This window comes from Emydura macquarii, unplaced genomic scaffold (genome assembly GCF_026122565.2).
Source record: "Emydura macquarii macquarii isolate MOO-44397 ecotype Brisbane River unplaced genomic scaffold, CSIRO-AGI_Emac_v2 contig_450, whole genome shotgun sequence".
Lineage (NCBI taxonomy): Eukaryota > Metazoa > Chordata > Testudines > Chelidae > Emydura > Emydura macquarii.
Window position 1 is genome coordinate 15,274,217 of NW_027130587.1, and position 19,764 is coordinate 15,293,980.

Here is a 19,764-nt window from a genome sequence, read left to right on the forward strand (position 1 = left end):
ACAGTCTCTTTGTGTTTGGTTTTCACTCCACCTGGTGGTCTCTGCTCCGTTTCCCCCCTCCCCCCATTTTTTTTCCAGTGGATATTTCCCTCCATTTCTTCTCCCTTTTTCACACTCTCCCCCCTACTCTGATCACGCCCACATTCCAGATGATTCAAGAATCAAGCAAAACACGTTTTCCTATTCCTAACACCCAGCCAGCAGGCGACACTTAAAACTGCATCCAAGTGCTTGGTCATGGCAAAGCCTTGCCTCTCTCTGCCCAGCCCATCGTAGTTCCCATGGTCTCCCGTGCGTACTACTCACATCTATCATCATCCTCCAACCCTCCGTTTTCCCAGACAGCAGGGGCTCAGGGCGAGCCACGCCAGCGTTGTTGACGCACACATCAACCCCCTGATGTAGAGTCTTGATTGCAGAGAACATAGATAGGATCTCCTCTTCATTGGACAGATCGCACTTATATGGAATAAGGATACCAGGGAATCCCGCACTCTGGCATTCTGCTGCCAATTTCTAGAGAAAGAAAAAGGAAGGAAGAGAAAAGCAATCAGAATTCCTTCCCCTGGGAAAGGCCCAATGGATCAGCTGTGCTCTTCATTTCCGCCAGCAAGCACTATTATTATTAGCATGCATTACAGCAGCACCGAGCAGCCCCCAACCAAGATCAAAGTCCCCTTGTGCTAGTCCCTGTATAAACACATGGTCTGACCAGTTGCTGCCTCAAAGAGCTTGCAGTCTAAATGGACAAGACAGACAAAGGGAACAGAGGCACAGACAGACTCACTCAAGCTCATACAGTCAATCAGCAATACAACCAGGAATGCCAGTCTGGTTATTCTATCCACCGGACTACACTGCCTCTGCAGATATGGCTGCCAGAATCTCCTGTTCTGACAACTAAAATTATGACCCTTGACTCCTGATTTTAAAGCATCGCCACAGAACGGGACTACGGCTAGGTCGACACTACAAGCGCGACAGCAGCAGCACCACGGCAGCTATGCCCCTGTAGCACAGACACTTGCTATAGCAACAGAAGGGGTTTTCCCGTGGCTGCAGTAAATCCACCCCGTTGAGAGGCAGTAGCTAGGAGGAAGGAAGAATTCTTCCATCAACCAAGCCGTGTCTATCACAGGGATTTTCACACTCCTGAGCAACTTTGCTACGCCAGCCTAAATTTTAGGTGCACACCGGGCTTAGCAAGAGGAGGCCGGATCTTATGTTTAGCGTAGGCTGCCTTATTACTTGCCTGTCACTGGCACATTACATTTGCTTATCCAGCTCCACAGAGCTTATCTCCTATGGGTTGGATGCTATATATGTCACAGACATAACTACTCAAACCTGAATCCCACTTGGTTTGCATTTCTAAGGCCAGATCCGCAGCTGGTGTAAATCAGCATAGATCCACTGAAGTGAATTACACTGGCTGACAAACTGGCCCAAGGCTGTCTAACGTGCGCACTGGATTGTAGTATTTTATAGTCAGACGATCTGTCGGGTGCAGAGGCGTTTTAAATATCAGATGTTTCCAGGTAGCTTGAATAAATTGAACCAGGCCACAGCATGGACTGTGTTCTCAGAACCCATTAAAGGATTTATGTGATGTTCAATCTTAGCCCTGGTGACTCCTTACTGCCCAAGAAGACTATCATTCACGGAAGTCATTTTTTTTTTTATGCTTCCATGTATTTATTATTCAGATCATCTGATTTAGCCCCATTATGTGGTGCACATAATCGTCCACCTCCACACTGATAACGAAGAACAATAGAAAGCAAATAACTGTCAACTGAGCCGCTGGGCTGTAACTCAGACAAAACACATGCTCTTACCAAACAATGCCCTCGTAAAACAGGTAGCCTTGCCTTATGCCCTGAAGATGATCAGCAAATTTAGGGCATGATCCATTGTTGTAAACCATGGGAGCCTTTCCATTGACTTCAACAGGAATTGCATCAGGCCTAGGGAGGAGTGAATTCAAGTCAAAGGTCCTCCAACCACACCACCCTAGCGACTGTCAGCTTGAGCTTTCGATTGGTTTCAGTGGGACTTAAGCATATGCTTATCGTGAAACACGTGTTTAGGTCTCTGCTGAATCAGGGATTTGGTGTAAGCTGCCTGGCTTTCATACAAGTACTTTCAACCTTATCTGCACCACAACGTATGCACCATGAAACACTGATTTAGATCTACTGAGTGTCATTAAAGTGACATTAACAGAGCACACGCCCAGAGGTGACATGCTGTTGATCTAAGTTTTATTCACACGGTGCAATGAGCCAAAATAAATTACAAGGCATCAGCCCTTGAAGGCATCTTCCTAAAAGGCACCTAGGTTTGTGAGGACTGGCCTGTCCACTGCACACAGGGAAGTGATCGAGGTAAAGGTTTAAGGGTCCGATCTGGCAGTCACTGAAGTCCATGGAAATATTCCATTGATATCAGTGGGCGCTGACATCATTAGCATCAGCATTGCTGTACAAAAATGATTCCCAGTCTAATGATCCAGCCCTGGCCATCCAAGATGTCTTACTGTGATAGATGTAAAGGGCACAGGATAGATGAATAATAAATAATAATCACCCATTCATCATTAAATTATTACATAATCACTCATTATTATTATTAACTAATAATGTATTAATATAACTCTTCCCTACCAAGTGATATAGTCAAAGGGTTTAGTTCTACAAAATGAACTAAAATGTTTAGAGTCAAGAGTTCAAGTCATTCTGACTTCTCATATATGAGAGGCCATTACACACCATTCAGCCACCCCATACCCAGTCCAACAACCAGAGTTAAACCGAGGTATTACAGCCCTCGGGTGACTCAACTATTGTGCACCCAGGCTGCCAGTTTAATCGAGGTATTTGTTTTTCAAACTAGTCTTTGCAGTGACAAATGATTTGAACAACAGCCAAAAAGCATGCAAAAGCCATGCCTGGTTTCTGGTGAGTTCCGCATCAGACAGCATCTGAGTGAAATTCACTCTCAAAATACACGGGCACAGCTTTGTTAATGCAAGTGGCAGGAGGGGACGTGGGCTTTAAACTGAGCTCTCTGAAATAACCAGGCTGTCACAGAAACATCAGTGGGATGGCCACATTAAAAGAACTAGACTCACTTTTTAAAAGACACAGTGAAATAAATCCTGGCCTTACTGAAGCCACTCACAAGGCTCCCATTGATTTCAATGAAAGCAGGATTTCATTCACAGTATGCAAATTTGGGGAGCTAATTACCTTAGCATTATCCTTTAAAATGAATACACAAGTCAGAGAGAAAAGACTACTAGAGTTCACACATCGTCTTCTTGGAAAATGTGCTTGTGTCACTATAAGAAACAAAAATGGTTAAAAAGTGAAAACATAAAAGCCAGATGGAAGGGCAGTGGGATTCAATACATGAAACAGGAGTAATTTAAAAGACAAAGCACCTGAGAAGAAAAGACATATTTTCAAATGCTCTTTTTGAAGCAAAGATGAACAGGCTACCAGCAATCCCAGCGAAAGACAGTCTCACCTCCTGCAGCAAAGCTAAAGGTCACCTGCTGACCTACGGGGAGGTGGGGAGACCCGAGATCAGCTGGGAGAGGGAGGTCAGTCACAAGCAGATGATCAGCATGGTTTGTGCCAAAGCCAGGAAGGTGATGGTTAGGAAATCATTCGCTCAGCACCGGTTGCCAATGACTAGACAAGGTGCAAGTCCACAAAGAATGAAACCCTGCCCCAGATTAAAAAAAAGATCAAGCTTTAAACATGCAAAGACACAGTGATATAAATGCACAATTCTGTACCACGAATAAGCATCCGCAGGGTGATGTCCTTTCAAATGAACCATGCTCTGATACTTTTTCCATATCTTTGTCCTTTATTTCCTTGAAATGTAGCTGGTCACCTTGGGCCTGATTCTCAGTTATGCTAAGGCCCCTTGTAAGATGACCAGACAGCAAGTGTGAAAAATCGGGACAGGGGGTGGGGTGGGGTAATAGGCACCTATATAAGAAAAAGCCCTGAATATCGGAACTGTCCCTATAAAATCGGGACACCTGGTCACCCCAGCCCCGTTATGTCATGCTGGCAGCATAAAAGGGCCAGGGGACTAAAAGTGGACGCAAGTGTAATTTGGGGTTAAAAGTAGTACTTAAGAGTCTCCAAGAGGTAATTTACACCCACCTTAACATCCTTTTACACTGCTGGAGTGCTTGTAAAGCAGTGTTAGGACCAGTCTACACTGAAAACTTCCATCGGCATAGCTGTCTCTCAGGGGTGTGAAAAATCCACAGCACAGAGACATAGCTATGCTGACCTAACCCTCGGTGTAGACAGCACTAGGTCAAGAGAAGAATTCTTCCATCAACCTAGTTGCCACCTCTCGGGAAAATGGATAAACTACACCGACAGGAGAACCCCACTTGCCACCAAGGTGTGTGTCTACACCAGGGCCCAAGCATCATTTTTTCGGGCCCAAATACAAACATGTAACACAGGCCCCCTCCCACACACACACACACACTACAATCCCTCATCCCATACATACAATCTCATGAGCCATGAAAATTTTTTTCCTCATGGTAATGGGGGTTGCAGCCTGGGCAGGGCCCCCCCCCCCAGGGCCCCCGGGCCCCAGTAAAGTGTACCCTTCCCCCCACCCCCCATGTGGGGACCCTGGTCTACACTGAAGTGCTACAGCGGCACAGCTGCAGCACTGAATCTGTGCCGCTGTAGCATTTTAAGTGTATAGATACCCTTACCTTAAATGAGAATTAGGTCCTATATCTCCAAGTGAGATAACAAAAGAAAGATGCCTTTCTGTTTTGTTTCCCCCCCGATCACACACCTCTTCTTCCAAATCCCATAGAAATAACTCCATTGAACTAAATGGAGTAAAGGTTTCAGGCTTTGGGCCTTGACTTGACTGCTTAAAAAAAAAAAAAGGTGTACTTTTTTACCTCAGGGTAACTTGCATGAACTATCCCAAGTCAAATATACAGGGAAGACCAGACATTTTAGTTTTATATGAGGTAAACTAGGTGAGGTCAACCTCAGGTGGGGTTATAGTGCTGCCCTCGCCTAATTTACCTTGAGGTGAAGCAAAACATGCCAGGTTTTCACTGTGTTTTTACTTTTGGGACTCATGAGAGTTACCCTGAGGTAAAAAATACACCTTTTCAGCAATGAAGACAAGGCCTGATTCTGATCTGATTGACACCAGCGTAAACCAGGAATAATTCCATTAAATCAATGGAGTTACCAGGTTAAAAACTGTGTACACAAGAGATGACAGCACCTAGTATGTTGGGGTCCTGGTCCATGACTGGGGCGTCTAGATTCTATGGTCATAAAAATAATTATTTATTTATCAATCAGCAGCAGCACCTTTGGGCCCAGTTCACCATTGCCCTGCATCGTGTACAGTCACACCATGCTAAACAGATTTGAAGTGCTACCATTCTCCTTTGGTAGCCTTTTCTGCCCATTTTGCATTAATGTCAATAACTGTTTCCAAAACTGCAAACAACCTCCCTTATACTGGCCTGGACATTACCCTCCACTGACATGTCTGGAGCTGTTCCTTTACACCCGCGTAACTGCAATGGCACGACCACTAAATCCCAGCCAAAAAGCCCTGTTACTTGTAACTCTGTTCGTCTGCACAATGTAATTTCACATTGAATTTTGTTGAGTGTTTACCCATAAACAAAAAAAGGGACATGCATGCCATGCTCAGAGAGCGCTGGGATTCATTACCTAGAGTAAACAACAAACCTCTACCCTGGGAAAGCACAATGATCCAGTATCAGAAATCTGGCAAGTGAGAACAAGGGGAAAAAAATTGTCTCCCTCACAAGAAACCCAAGAAAAAGGCCTTTGTGCAGGGGAGGCTTAGGCCCATTATATATGAACAGAAAGAGGTGAAGATTATTGGACACATTTTTTCACAGTTCTGTTTGTGCTTGGGTTTGTTTGTCCTGTTTTCTCCTTGCATTTAAGAGGCAAAACTCATAAAGCAGCATTACATTATGGGAACCAAAGGGAATGTGTGTACATGCTTTTTAATATGAATGCCTCCAATATAAAGATGGCTCAATGTATTATTCATTGGTGCCGCTTTAAGAGCCTGATTCTACTCTTACAGCAGTGGTAATTAGGAGCAACTCATTTGAAGTCAGCAGTGCTACATTGGTGTAAAACAGAGGGAAATAAGGCCCGAAGTTTATTTGGTTTTGTTTTTTAATTCTGCCTGCCTGCAGACTGGAATAGAGCCTTCACAAGAGATATTAACATCAATACTGTATTTCGTTTCCTCGCTTAGTTTTATCTTTTATTGCCGGAGCGTGAATAGCTTTCCAGCGTTATCACCTATACATTGCAATGGATATATTCTATGTATTCGCACATCCTGCTCTTGATTCAGCTGCTTTACACTTGAGATAGCTTCGAGCAACACTGAGGCTGCTCAAACTTGCCCAAGGGGCAAAAGCCACTTCCAGACAGCTCCTGGGATCAGAAGGGGGCATAAAAGGGGTATAACGTTTACCTCCCCATCTCAGGTTTTGCATCAAGAATAATACAATGATCTAGCTCCATATAGTTTATCTGTTCTATGTATTTGTATCCATTCTTCGGGGAGATCGTGACCCAGTATGAGCAAATCCTTACACGTCTCAATGAGAATTTTTAAAGGCAAAATCCAGTCATTTGAGAGGAAAATTTTTAAAAGATCTTTACACAGGCAAGATTCTGAATCTGCATGTGATGGTCTTTTTAATATTATTTGACTACACATACATGTTCTATGTTCCTACAGCACCCAGTTCAACAGGTCTCAATATCAGATCAGGGCCACTAATACAAATCACAAATAACGTCACAGCATGGAGGGCGACAGTTTGTAGCCTTAACACACACACAAGTGTAGATAAAGGACACAGCAATCACATGCATTACAATTGCTAATTAGTCTTTATCAGCAACTATTATAAGCATCCAGCTCTTTTATCAAACTAAACGATACAAAGCGAACAAAATGAGCGGCTCTGCTGCTCTCCATGTGTGCTAATCATTCAATAGCCACAGCCTAAAAAATTCTCCAGAGGATGCCCTCTTATCTCTTCCGAAAGGCCCTGATGCTAATGAGAAACAGCATCTCATCTCTGATGTGTCACATTAGAGACGGTGACAGCTTCCAGCATGAGGCGATAGTCACATGACGTCTGGCTGCTCTGGAGAGATGGACTCTGGCTACAAACACCCACCAAATCACCCGCAAACACCGGCAGCAATTTCACCAATGTGACATTTCAGTGGGTGTAATGAAACTTACATTCCATTAAAGGGAGCTCTCTTTTCCTTTGTAGCCCTTTTCGCGGGATCCAAAGTGACTGCAAATTTGCAGCACTGTATGAACATAAGGTAAATAGGGCATAGGAGTGTGAACACCCTGTACTCCACCGTTTGGAGGCAGAATCTCAGGCTGAATGGGGATAATGCTCATGCTTAAATGAGAGGAAAGATCATGCAGCAGGCAGGGCACGAGCCCAGGTCTTAGGAGAGCTAGATTCAATTCCCTGTCCCACCACAGATTTCTTGTGCGAGTTTGGGCAAATCACTTTGCCTCCATTCCTGGCTGGTAAAATGGCACTTCCTTACCTGACAGGGGTGTTGTGAGAATAAATACATTAAGGCGTGTGAGGCACTTTGAATGCTATTGATAACAAGTGTTATATAAGAAACAGGCATTATAATTATTGTAGCACCTAGAAGCCCCCCAAAGTCCCATTGTGCTAGGGGCTGTACAAACACAAAGTATTGGTCTCGGCCCCAAAGAGCTTGCCATCTAAGAACAAAATAAGAGGCAACAGATGGGTACAATGAGCATGGGGGGGAGGCGGTGCAAGGTACCAGTGAAGCAATACTGATCAGCATGATGAGCAAGTGTCACAGCAGCACACCAGCACTACTGCAGCACTACTGCAGAGGAGAGTTTTCAGGAGGGGTGGGAATGACACCTCAACCTGGCATGAATTTGTTTGAGAATTCCTGGGTTGGGCTCTTCTGCAGGAGAGGCAGGAATCCCAAATGGAGTGGGATAATTCCCGCCTCCCCGCAAGGAAACAAGAGCAGGCCTCAGGGCTGAGGCATTTAAAACTGGGCAAAACCAGAACGAAGTGAACGAAGAGCCTGGAAAAGATCTCTAGCCGTGTCCAGGGTAAATAATGTGGCAGCATGGCGCTAGGATTCATTACTGCTGCAGGTGCTGATTTTTGGATGAGAGGTAAAAGTAAGGCATCGATTGCTTACAGCCATCCAAAATTCAATGTTTTCCTTGTGGGCCATATCCAAAACGTATTGAAATCAGTGGGAGTCTTTCCATGGACTTCAATCGCTGTTGAATTAGGCCCTGTAAGAGTAAGGTGCTAATCTAAGCTGGAACCTGGGTGGACAACAAGGCTGTTGCATTCCTGCCTAGCTAAATTCCAACTACATTTCTACTGGATACCATGGCACTGTCCTACAGAAGTACCAGTGAGACTTGGAAGCTGAAAATCCTGCAGTGTTTTCCCCAGAAGCTTTCCGCTCAGTGGACAGCTCCTCTGCCCCCAAGCTCCTCTGGATCCCAGTTTCCATTTAGGATAGAGGTACATTATAACAAGAATGGAAATCCAATGCATTAAGAATATATCTTGTCTGGGGGAAGCTAACAAGCCTGGCAGCCACCTTTCACTGGCTTTTTTAACAGAGTTATTCTTTTGTCACATATCACAGAGGTGAACTTCAAACAAACCAGGTCCAAATGTTGTGAAATTCAGGGTTGTTCAGAATCCAAACCAAGATCCAGATCTGAATTTTGCAGCTGGCCTGTATCTCTATATTGAGCCAAAAGAAAAGCCAACAGTTGAAAGCCCTGGTTGAAATCTTAGCCCTACTGAAGTCAATGGAAGCTTTGCCATTCACTTCACTGGCAATTTCACTCCCTGAGCACTGCGGGTGTTTGAGATCTGACTCCAGACCCAAACTTCGCAGCTCAAGCACTTTTCAAAGCGGTTTTCCTCTTCATCGGTCCATGCTAAGGATGAAGAAAACACATTCTCTTAACCCTGTTACGCAGAGGGAAGCTAAAGCATGCAGGTTCCAAGGACGTAAGCAGCTACAATGCATCCTGAATCTGCTGTAGTGAGGGAAGAGGGAATTCTGCTTTCAGAATGCTTTGTTCCACTAGTACAATTATTCAGGTAGTTAGGGAGAGAGAGAGCATCTGGCAGAGTATCAAGAGGGCACAAGAAAAATGATCATATTCTAAATAAACGTTAAAGATAGAGGAAAAACAAATTTAATGCCACACAAGGGAAACGGGGAGAAAAGTACGGTGTGAAATCTTCCCCACATCACAGCCATTTGCAGAGAGAAGTGGGAGAGAAGGGAGTTGGCAAGCTGGTGTACGATTGCAGTGTATTTACAAATAATACAGGACCTGTTAAACATAAAACCAAAGCGTGGGCATTGGCTCCCACCCAGCTCGCCTCTGAAGCAACCAATTCCTCCGTGCAACATGCCAGCATGAGAGGGAAGTCTTTCAAATACATGGTCCCTACAGCTTTCCAAGAATCAACATTCTGTTCATCTACCAGCAGAAATCAGGACAGCCACATAACTCAGAACGGCATAACTCATTCGCTCCTCTGGCTTTCATGGAAATGAGGAGAGATGGAAACGTGGTCAGAGAAGATGCTGGAAAATCTTAACAAGAAAATGTCTCCCTAGCAGAACTTTAATGAATTCTGGATGGTAAAAGTACTACCTGGGAGGCACAGCCGGGGATCAGGGTTCTGCGTCCAGCTCTCCTGATCCCCTGCTGTGTGGTCTTAGGCAAGTCCCAGCCTCTCTATGTCTCAGTTCTAAAGAACTGTGAAACAGAGGAGTTTCCTAAGTGACCCACTGGGATGATGAGATGCCCAGGCGGAGATTGGATTCAAGTGCCCAATTCTCATACATTTTAATTGGAGCTAGACACCCAAATCCCTTAGGCGACTTTGCAAATCTCAGCCTTAATGTCTAAGGGTCTGGTCCAAAGCTGGTTGTCTTCAATGGGCATCAGATCAGGTCCTAGAACACTTCAAATTACTTAAATGCAGGTGTCACAGTCATGGAAACTGTGATTACTAGTACTACAGAACGAAGTAGGGTGAACTTGCTGAGTTTAGCCCAAATGACAGGGATCAATACATTTAAATAGCATCATTCTGTCCACAGCATTCTGCTTATGCTGAGCTAGACAATATTTCTGTAGGACACAGCATAAAACAGCCCCTATGATTAAATTTTAGCCCTCCCTATTCTCTTGTGCATGGTTTCATCTGGCCATCTATGTAATCTTGCTGATGGGGCCCACTGTGTAGTGATAAGGTTTGAAGAAAGAGATATGTTTAAAAAGAGGAAAAGACCATAGCATACACTTGAAGAAACATTTTTAAAAGGCCATTTTGCAAGAGCAGCAGATGGGCAAATTAAAAGAAGACTACAGAACTGTTGGGTGGTGTTCAGATACTACATTGCCTGGAGCCCTGTAAGAATCTAGGCAGACACAGGTAATAAGATAGAAGTGCCCATTCATCCATTTTCATCATAGCTTTACCTCAAGGGGTCAGAGCTTTCAGGATTATTTCAATGGTTCACAAAGACATAAGGCCCAACGTCAGAGATCTTCCCGGCCAGAAAACGATCTTGCAGCCTGAATGCCAATACCTCAGAACAGAGATCTTATCACTCCATATGTGCCTGTTACAAGTACCCTAGCGGAAGCGTCTCAGCAGCGTTGGTGGTGACATTCTTTGCTCCCATAAGCCTGTTCGTGGCCATGTACTTTCTGTACTTGGGATAAGATCTTAATTTGCCCCCAAATGCAATCACTATACCGTGGTACATTCTGCCACCCCAGAGAACAGAAAGTCCTGGTCCTTATAAACAACCCACCCCAGGCACGCAGACACCAAAGGTACTCTTGATTTTAGGATTTCTGAGCAGCAGACAACACACATTAAGCCATCATGCCCACTGCAGTGTAAAATAAACTTGTCAGGAAATTAAGATTCACTAATCCAAATGCTGTAGCTAACCCCCAGCACAAAGAGTCTGTCAGCTGGAAGAAAAATATTGCTTTCTGTCCTCTTCCTGATATGACAATTCTCTCCCCTCCTGAGTCTTCCTAAGAAACATCAATTGACATGATTGATTGATAGATAGATAAGCTAGATAGATAAGCTAGATATTTACGCACCGATCTTCAGCCCCTCCACCCCTCCTCCCCCCAAGATACAGAAGAAAATAGAACACACGGCAAATGAGTAAATCCACTGGAGACCTGATCCAATGAAACAATGTCAAAATTGTTTGGATCAGATTCTCATTTACAGTGCAGAGGGGCCTTAAAATTACATTGACATCCAGAGCAATGTAACATTGCGTAAATGGGAATATGGCTCTCCCTCTCTCTTTTGTAATTAATTGTTTCATTGGGGTGAGTGGGGGAATATCCTCAAATTTTGTTCAGCATGATTCTCATTTTCACTCTGGTCATTTTAAAGCGCCTTTACACTGTCAAAGTAGTGTAAGGGGCCTTCATGTAGAAGAGACTCAGGACCCACCATCTGTAATTTACTATTAATGAAGAACTAGGGTAAAATTTTCCAATGCATTGTATGACTTAGAAGCCTAAGTCCCATTGACTCACAACAAGACTTCAGCTCACAAGGGCCAGATTTTTAAATGTATTTAAGGTGCCCCGCCCCACTGGGATTTTCGAAAGCACATCAGTGCCCAACTCTCATTGATTTCAATGGAAGTCCGGTGCCTGTGGTTTTTGAAAAACCCACCAGGCGCCTATCTGTATCTTTAGGTGCTTAAATACTCTAAAAATCGCACCCATTCACTCTTAACAATGGGCTTCCAAGTCACTTAGGCGTTTTTGAAAATTTGACTCCCCCCGTTTTTCTGTACAGCTTTAAGCATTCTGGGCTCCTGGTTCTCAGACACAGAAACTTAGTTTCCAGTTAAAAAGTTAGCAGCTCTAGACGCGCAAACTAAGTACAGCTTCTCTGCTGGCATCTGCAGAACATTAATAAGTTCTAACCTGAGGGTGGCTCTGGTGGGAGTGGAGAAGATTAAAAGCAAATAATTCCAAATTGACTTCACCTGTCTCTTATTATAGGGAACAATTTGTCAGAGAAGTAACAAGAATGAAATAGGCTCAAGAGTGAGCTGGCCTCAGGTTCCCAAGTCTTGGCCAATTTTAATATTCCTGAATTTCTGTTCTTTTTTAAAAAAAAGAACTTTTAAAAAAAACTGCAGTACACTCAAGGACGATGTGAGAATTGTGTTCAATTGCTGTTCCAGCAGTGCCTGGAATTTTAACTGTCACTGTCATTTTTCATTATGGTAAAGCAAGATACTCTCTTTGGATGTTAATGTACCAAGGTGGAGCAAACAAAAACAGGACATCCGCTATATCTCAAGGTTGTCAAGAGTCATCGTGCACCTTGGATAACAAAGAGAAAGAGTAAAAAAATAATAATTAAAAACAAATCACATTTACACGCTGTAAAAGTGTAGAGAATCTCTCTCTCTCTCTCTCTCTCTCATTTCATTCTCATTGATGCTGCTTTATTGGAGCAAATCAAAATGTTTCAAATTTGACTTAATTTTGAATTCCAAGATTCAAAATAATGGTGCGTGGGGGGAGATATTTTTAAAAAGTGTTTGTGACATTAAATGCACACACCCATTTCTCCCCCTCCCCCGAAGAACTGTAGAGCTGGCTAAAGTGTCAATGTAATTTCAAAGTTTAAAAAAATAAAAATAAATGGGGGGAGGAGATCAATAAAATCCTCCTCAACTCCCCCTCTCCGCCCCCAAACCAGCTCTATGGTGTCTTCGGTTGTATATACAAGTTTCCTGGCACACTTCTGCACATAGGACAAAGCATTGCTGTTACTCTGAGGCACATGCTTCTTACTCAAGGGAGGTTTAAATAGTTGTTGCTTCTCCAGGTTTGAGGGCTGATCTAAGTGCCATTGGGCAGTCCAGAAGAATAGGGAACATTTAGAACAAGTTTCACCCCCCTCATCTTTGTTAGACTAGGGCGGCATGTGGGCATTAACAGAATCAGATAGGTAAAGGTGGAATGGTGGCAGAAGGTGACTCATGCTCTGATCTATGTTTTCCATGGACTTCAATGAGCTTAGGATCCGGCCTTCACAGAGCTAGCACGGGCCAGCAAAAAGTTGCTACTTGGCCTGATTCTGATTTCACTTACATCAGTGGTAAATTAGAAATAATTTGACTGAAGTCAGTGTAGTTAACTTGGGAGAGACCAAAACCAGGTCCACTAGCTACGGGTCAGCACAAAGGAGAAGTCGGAGGAGAGAGAATGGATCTGCCGATGCTTGCAGCATCCAAAGTGTGATGTGAAAAGAACAGAAACACAAGCATGTGGAGATTTATGTTTAAAGGCTCACCCCGAGTGCTTCGCTCCCTGGGTTTGCTGAAGCTGAAACGCCTCACTTGTGGGAGTGGGACTGACCGTGAGGACAAAACCACAGGGAAGCCTGGGGGAAGAGTTTTGCGTATTGCCTTTATGAATGAGAAAGTAAACTCGCATGTATGCAGAGAGAGCTACCAGTAAATCCATTTAAAGTCCATTCCAGGATTCTCTCCCCCTTCTTCTCCAGGAAAATTATAAATTTGGCACCAAAAAAAACCTGTTTTTTGCCATTTCAAGTTTCTCTCTGTTGCCTTTTCTTTGGTTTGGCTTGCAGCAGAAGTTTTCAGTGCACTTTTGCGGGCCAGAAAGAAACTAACATTTCTAACCTCTCTGTTTCCACACTCAGCTGGCTAGTGCTTTCAAACATTCAGTACAACACTGGGATGAAAAGAAAAGAGCTCCGGCCTAGATGCCATAAACCAGAGCATATGGACCTTGATGGAGATTCAAACAAAGCAGAAGGCAGCTGATGGCTATCAATCCAGAGTTGCTCATGCTGTTTTCCCGAAAATTGCCAAGGGCACCCCTTGCTTCTAGTTAATCTCATCATCTTGGGGTTAGAGACCACATACAACAGTGTGCAGTTCTTTCTCACTTAATGAAGGACTCCTCTGTCAAGACTGACCATAGCAATCATTGCAGAAACATCTCCTGAGTTTCGGGGTGTTTGTTTGTTTTTTTGTGTTTTGTTCTGTGCAGTTCGTCACCAGCAGAAAGAGGAATCAAGATGTCTCTTTTCATCTCCCAGGCTACGTTGGCTTTAACAACGTTGTTCTCTTTGAGAACAAAGTGCCTGACATACATGGCTGGCATTCAGTCTGGGTCAAAACTGCTTAATGGGATCTTTTGAATAAAGGAGAGTCACAGGCTCTCTTCAAAGTAAGATCAGCCTCATGGGTGTTTGCAAGAAAACAGTGCTATGTAAAATGTGGATAGCAACTCTACAAACTGAAGGAGATTGTGATATTCTTCCAGGGCATCATTTAACTCTTACCCCACCTTAATCAAACAAAATGTTGGGGATATTTTCTCCAGATTTCAGAAGGACAGCAGCTGAGCCAATAGAGAGATCAAATAAGAAACAAAGCGTAGGACTAAATAGCCAGTTTTCACAGTGAAGAGACGTAAATAGCTGGGTTCCCCGAGGGTCTGTTATGGGACCAGTACTGTTCAACATATTCATAAATTATCTGAAAAAAGAAGTTAACAGTGAGGTGGCAAAGTCCACAGATGATACAAAATTAGATAGTTAAGTCCAGGGCTGACTGCGAAGAGTTACAAAGGGATCTCACAAAACTAGGCGACTGGGCAAAAAAATGGCAGATGAAATTCAATGTTGATAAATGCAAAGTAAAACACATTGGAAAACATAACCCCAACTATACCTACAAAACGATGGGGGTCTAAATTAGCTGTTTCCACTCAAGAAAGAGACCTTGGAGTCATTGTGGATAGCTTTCTGAAAACATCCACTCATTGTGCAGTGGCAGTCAAAAAGCTAACCGAATGTTACGAACCATTAGGTAAGGGGTAGATAATAAGACAGAAAATATCATAATGCCACAACATAAATCCATGATATTTCCACAGCTTGAATACTGCATGCAGTTCTGGTCACCCCATCCCAAAAGAGAGACATTAGAATTGGAAAAAGTACAGAGACGGGCAGCAAAAATGATTAAGAATATAGAACAGATGCCACATGAGGAGAGATTAAAAAGACTGGGACTGTTCATCTTAGAAAAGAGACGACTAAGCAGGAATATGAGAGAAAATAAAATCATGAATGGTGTGAGGAAGGTGAATAAGTACGTGTTATTTACCCCTTCACAAAATGCAAGAACCAGAGGTCACCCAATGAAATTAATAGGCAGCAGGTTTATCATTAACATAAGGAAGTACTTTTTCACACAACGCATAGTCAGCCTGTGGAATTCATTGCCAGGGGATGTTGTAAAGGCCAAAACCATAATGGGATTAAAAAATATTAGATAAATTCATAGGGGACAGGTCTATCAATGGCTAGTAGCCAAGATGGTCAAGACACAACCTCATGCTCTGTGTGTCTCTAAACCTCTGGCTGCCAGAAGCTGGGACTGGACAACAAGAATGGATCACTCGATAAATTGCCCTGTTCTGTTCATTCCCTCTGAAGCATCTGACACTGGCCACTGTCAGAAAACAGGATACTGAGCTAGATGGACCACTGGTCTGACACGGTATGGCCATTCTTATGTAAATAATGCATTTTACTCTCTTTGCTCACAGCTGTTAAATAGTAACAATGATAATAATAAAACTTAAGCACCGATATTGTCCTTTTAACCATAAATCTCAAAGCACTTTACAAAAGGTGGGTGAGCATCATTATCCCCATTTTATAGATGGTGAAACTGAGGCAGAGAGAGATGAAGTGAGTTGACCAAGGTCACACAGTAATAGAGTGGCAGAGAGAAACCAGGTCTCCTGACTTCCAGTCTGGTATTGTATCCTTTTGGCCTTATATAGCAACTTCCATGTCAAGCATGCTGCAGTATTAATTAAGGCTCACAATAAGGGATTATTTCCCCCACTTTAAACTAAGGCACACAGAGATAAATATGTCTACATTTTCACAAGCATCCACTAATTTGGAGTGTCTCATCTTGAGATAAGAAGAGGTCTCAAGTTGGATTTCCAAAAAGTAAGGCACTGAAAATGGATAGAGGCTTTAAAAAATATTTAGGCCTTAAGCAACACAGCAAGTGACTAGCAGAACAAGGATCAATATCCAGAGCTGAGTTCTTACCCTGTATTTTAATTGCCACTACACTCTAATCCTGGAAACGTTCACAGATTCCAAGGCCAGAAGGGATCATTGTGATCATCTAGTCAGACCCCCGGTATAACACAGGCCATGGAACTGCCCCAAAGTAATTCCTAGAGCTTATCTTTTAGAAAAACATTCGGTCTTGATTTCAAAATTGCCATTAATGGAGAATCCATTACAACCTTTGCTAAATTGTTACAACAGTTAATTATCCTTGCTGTTAAAAATTTACACCTTAGTTCCAGTCTGAATTTGTCTAGCTTGTTAGGGAAATCCCTACTAACATTTCCCATTAGAAATAAACATTGATCAGAACAGTAATTTCCCTGCTGTTAAGATGATCAAGAACTCAAATAGGACTGGATCATTTCTGGTCAAATCATAGGTCAGATTTTTATTTATGCAGAGACTAATCAACTTCTGGTCACACCTCCAATGGGTGAATAAAACAAAAGGCAGTATATTGAGTCTAGACATTTATACTAAGCTAATCACTTTGGCATCTATGAAGTGAAGGCTTCAATACAGAAATGGGAAAGCCAGGAAATTTTAAAAGCATCGGGTAAACACTTCGTCCTACACTGGTACTTCAAGGTGAACAGCAAAGGACAGATCTGTCAGCTGAATACCCTCGCTGCAGTTTTGACTAAGGCCTTTTCTACATGCAGAAGTTGTACTGCTTTAACTACATGCTATTGTTACAGCACCAAAACCCCCATACCATGGACACAGGTATAAAAAAGTGCTAATACCCATATAGCTTATTCCCATATAGGAGGCGGAATAAGCTTTACCAGTATAAGGGACCTTTATATTGGCATAACTGTGTCCACACTAAGGATTGTATTAGTAAAACAGGATCAGCAAAAATTCACACCCTTAGCCAAAATAGATATACTAGTACAAAATCTGTGTGTAGACCAGGCCTACGAGTCTGATTCTTCATTGCTCTGTGATTTGTGTGGTTATTTACCCCAGTGGAAAGTGGGTCTGAAATGTGTAAACCGTTATACATGATATAGAATCAGGCTGGACATGTTTTCCTGGCTTCTAACCAAAGAGTTAATCACAACCCCTGCCCAGTCCTGACCCCATTTGTTCCTATACAATCAATCTCATTGTCATGAGATCATTTCAGCCAGGAGGACCTATGGGCGAAGAATATTTCCTAGCAGTTAACCACCAGTTGGGAGAGTTGAAGATTTCAGATGAAGCCCCAGCTCTTTAACCCAGCTCGTCATTAAGTGCCAGCCAGGTGGCCATTAGTACTATTATATATTGGGGAAATATAACAAAGAAAAAATCATTACTTCACATGTTCAAAAGTTAAAAGTGGAACCACCTGTTATCATGGATACAGCATTTCCTAGCCATTAAGCCCATATAGTAACCAATACAAAAGAAGGATTTGAGGGTATCATTCCCAAAATTCTGTTCGATTTATGATTGTTCATTAAGCACGATGCTGTGTAAGGAGCATCTCAGTTATCAGTGTGATTTAGTGAGGTTCTACTGTATCATATACTTGAAATAATAGGGAAGGGCAGTCCTCTCACACCAGTTTTATCAATGATTTTGTCTGAGTTAATCTTGACTGAAACCAGTGTAAATGAAAGAGGCACCAGGCTCCCAATAAAAAGCCAAAGGAGGATATCTGGCCCAGCTGTTTAAGGTCTATTTGGTAACCTTTTTTTTAACTGTATCTTGTTGTATCATATTTATGACATGTTCCCTGCATATTAAAAATAGGCAGCAACAGTCCTCACAAGGAAGAATTAAGGCTCCTGTGCACAGGACAATTTTAAAGGACGCTGTTCTATAGTTTAGACCCAAAATTTAGGATCTAGTATATAATTTCTAAAGAGTTTACAAAACTTAATATAAATACTTAAATGACTCTTAAAAAGATGTTTAGGCCTGATTTGGCAAACTAACCCATTAACGCTGTGCTTAATTAATAGACTTTTAAGGTCAGAACTAACCATATGATCATCTCCTCTGGCCTCCTGTATATCACAGGTGTTTAAATCACATTGGCTTAAAGTTAAGCAAGAGCATAAGAGCTTTCCTGAATGGGGCAGACTTATGTGAACACTTATACACTTTGCTACATCAAAGTCTTATTTCGCCTTGCAGTGTTGTAGCTCAAATGTTCCATAACAAGAAGCTGACTAGAAAAGAAAGTGAAACTGTCTCCTCTATTTTCATTGTCCAAGGTGCGTGAAGTATAAAAAATTAACAAACTGCATCAATGGTGAAAAGAAACTGGGTTTTTTAAATTCTTTCCATTTTTACTAAATTGACAAGTTTGATGCTTGTTTTAAATAAGATTTAAAGCCAGGATGGTAACAAAGGAAAGGCAGTGTGGCCAAGCGGATAGTGCACTGGACTGGGACACAGGAGACCAGAGTTCTATTGCTATCTCTCTGCCACTGGCTTGCTGGGTGACCTTGGGCAAGTCATTTCACCTCTCTGTGCCTCGGTTTACCACTATGTAAAATAAGGATAATGATACTTATCTCCTGTGTAAAGCATTGTGATCTACAGATGAAAAGAACTAAATAGGAACTGGATATTATTTTCTGTTTATCTTCAAAACACCAAAAGCAATTGGGGCTGCCTATTTAGCTATTGTTTAATTACAATTAGCTTTTTACATGATTTCATTAAACAGGTGCAAACCCCTCTTGGGAGACATTCAAATAGTGTCTCAGTTATATCAATTTAGCTAAATTTTTGTAAACAGATTTAAGTGTATCCCCAAAGGGATATGCACTGATTTAACTAAATCCATTTAAAAAACAAGTTTCAAACCAGTAAAATTCTTTTCTCCCCTCCCCCCCAACTTTTACTTTTTAAAAGGATTAAACCATTGTATTTTAAACGTAGTTTGTAATACACGGCTCCTCAACTCATATCTTCTGTTACAAGATGAATTACAGAACAGGAAGATGACTTTTGCCCATATCCTCAAAGGTATTTAGGTACCTACATTTTAGTGGGAGTTAGGCACCTAAATACTTTTGAGGATCTGGGCCTTTGAAATAGAATGTTTCAAGTGGAAAAGCAAACACGTGAAGATTCATGAGAGGATTACATGAGCATTCAACATGGAACACCAACACCAAGAGCTAACAGAGAGAGGGGAGGAGTCTTGCAATTTCTGAATACTTTACACCCAACACATTTAAAGTGCTGACTGGCTCATTAGTGGGAATGAATTTAAAACATTGCCCCAGAAACTGTCACGCTCGCCTCTAGGATTCGACAGGGGAGGATGTGATCAAAAGCTGATGGAATCTATAGGGAATTCGGTTCCCCATGCACAATTTTCACTCTCCACCATTGTAACATTCCAACAGGATATTCTTAGCCGTACCTGCTACTGGCATGCAAAATAAACTATT

General features: G+C 42.4%; 1 protein-coding gene across 7 annotated transcripts in view; it reads right to left on the minus strand.

Annotated features, from left to right (window-relative positions):
- The window catches only part of DHRS11 (dehydrogenase/reductase 11), a 66,628-nt gene that overhangs the window by 22,233 nt on the left and 24,631 nt on the right, over positions 1 to 19,764 (minus strand). For all 7 annotated transcript variants that reach the window (XM_067538110.1, XM_067538114.1, XM_067538108.1 and 4 more), the window contains exon 2: positions 307 to 516. In XM_067538110.1, the coding sequence (XP_067394211.1) occupies positions 307 to 516 (210 nt within the window). The remainder of the gene's footprint in view (positions 1 to 306; positions 517 to 19,764) is intronic.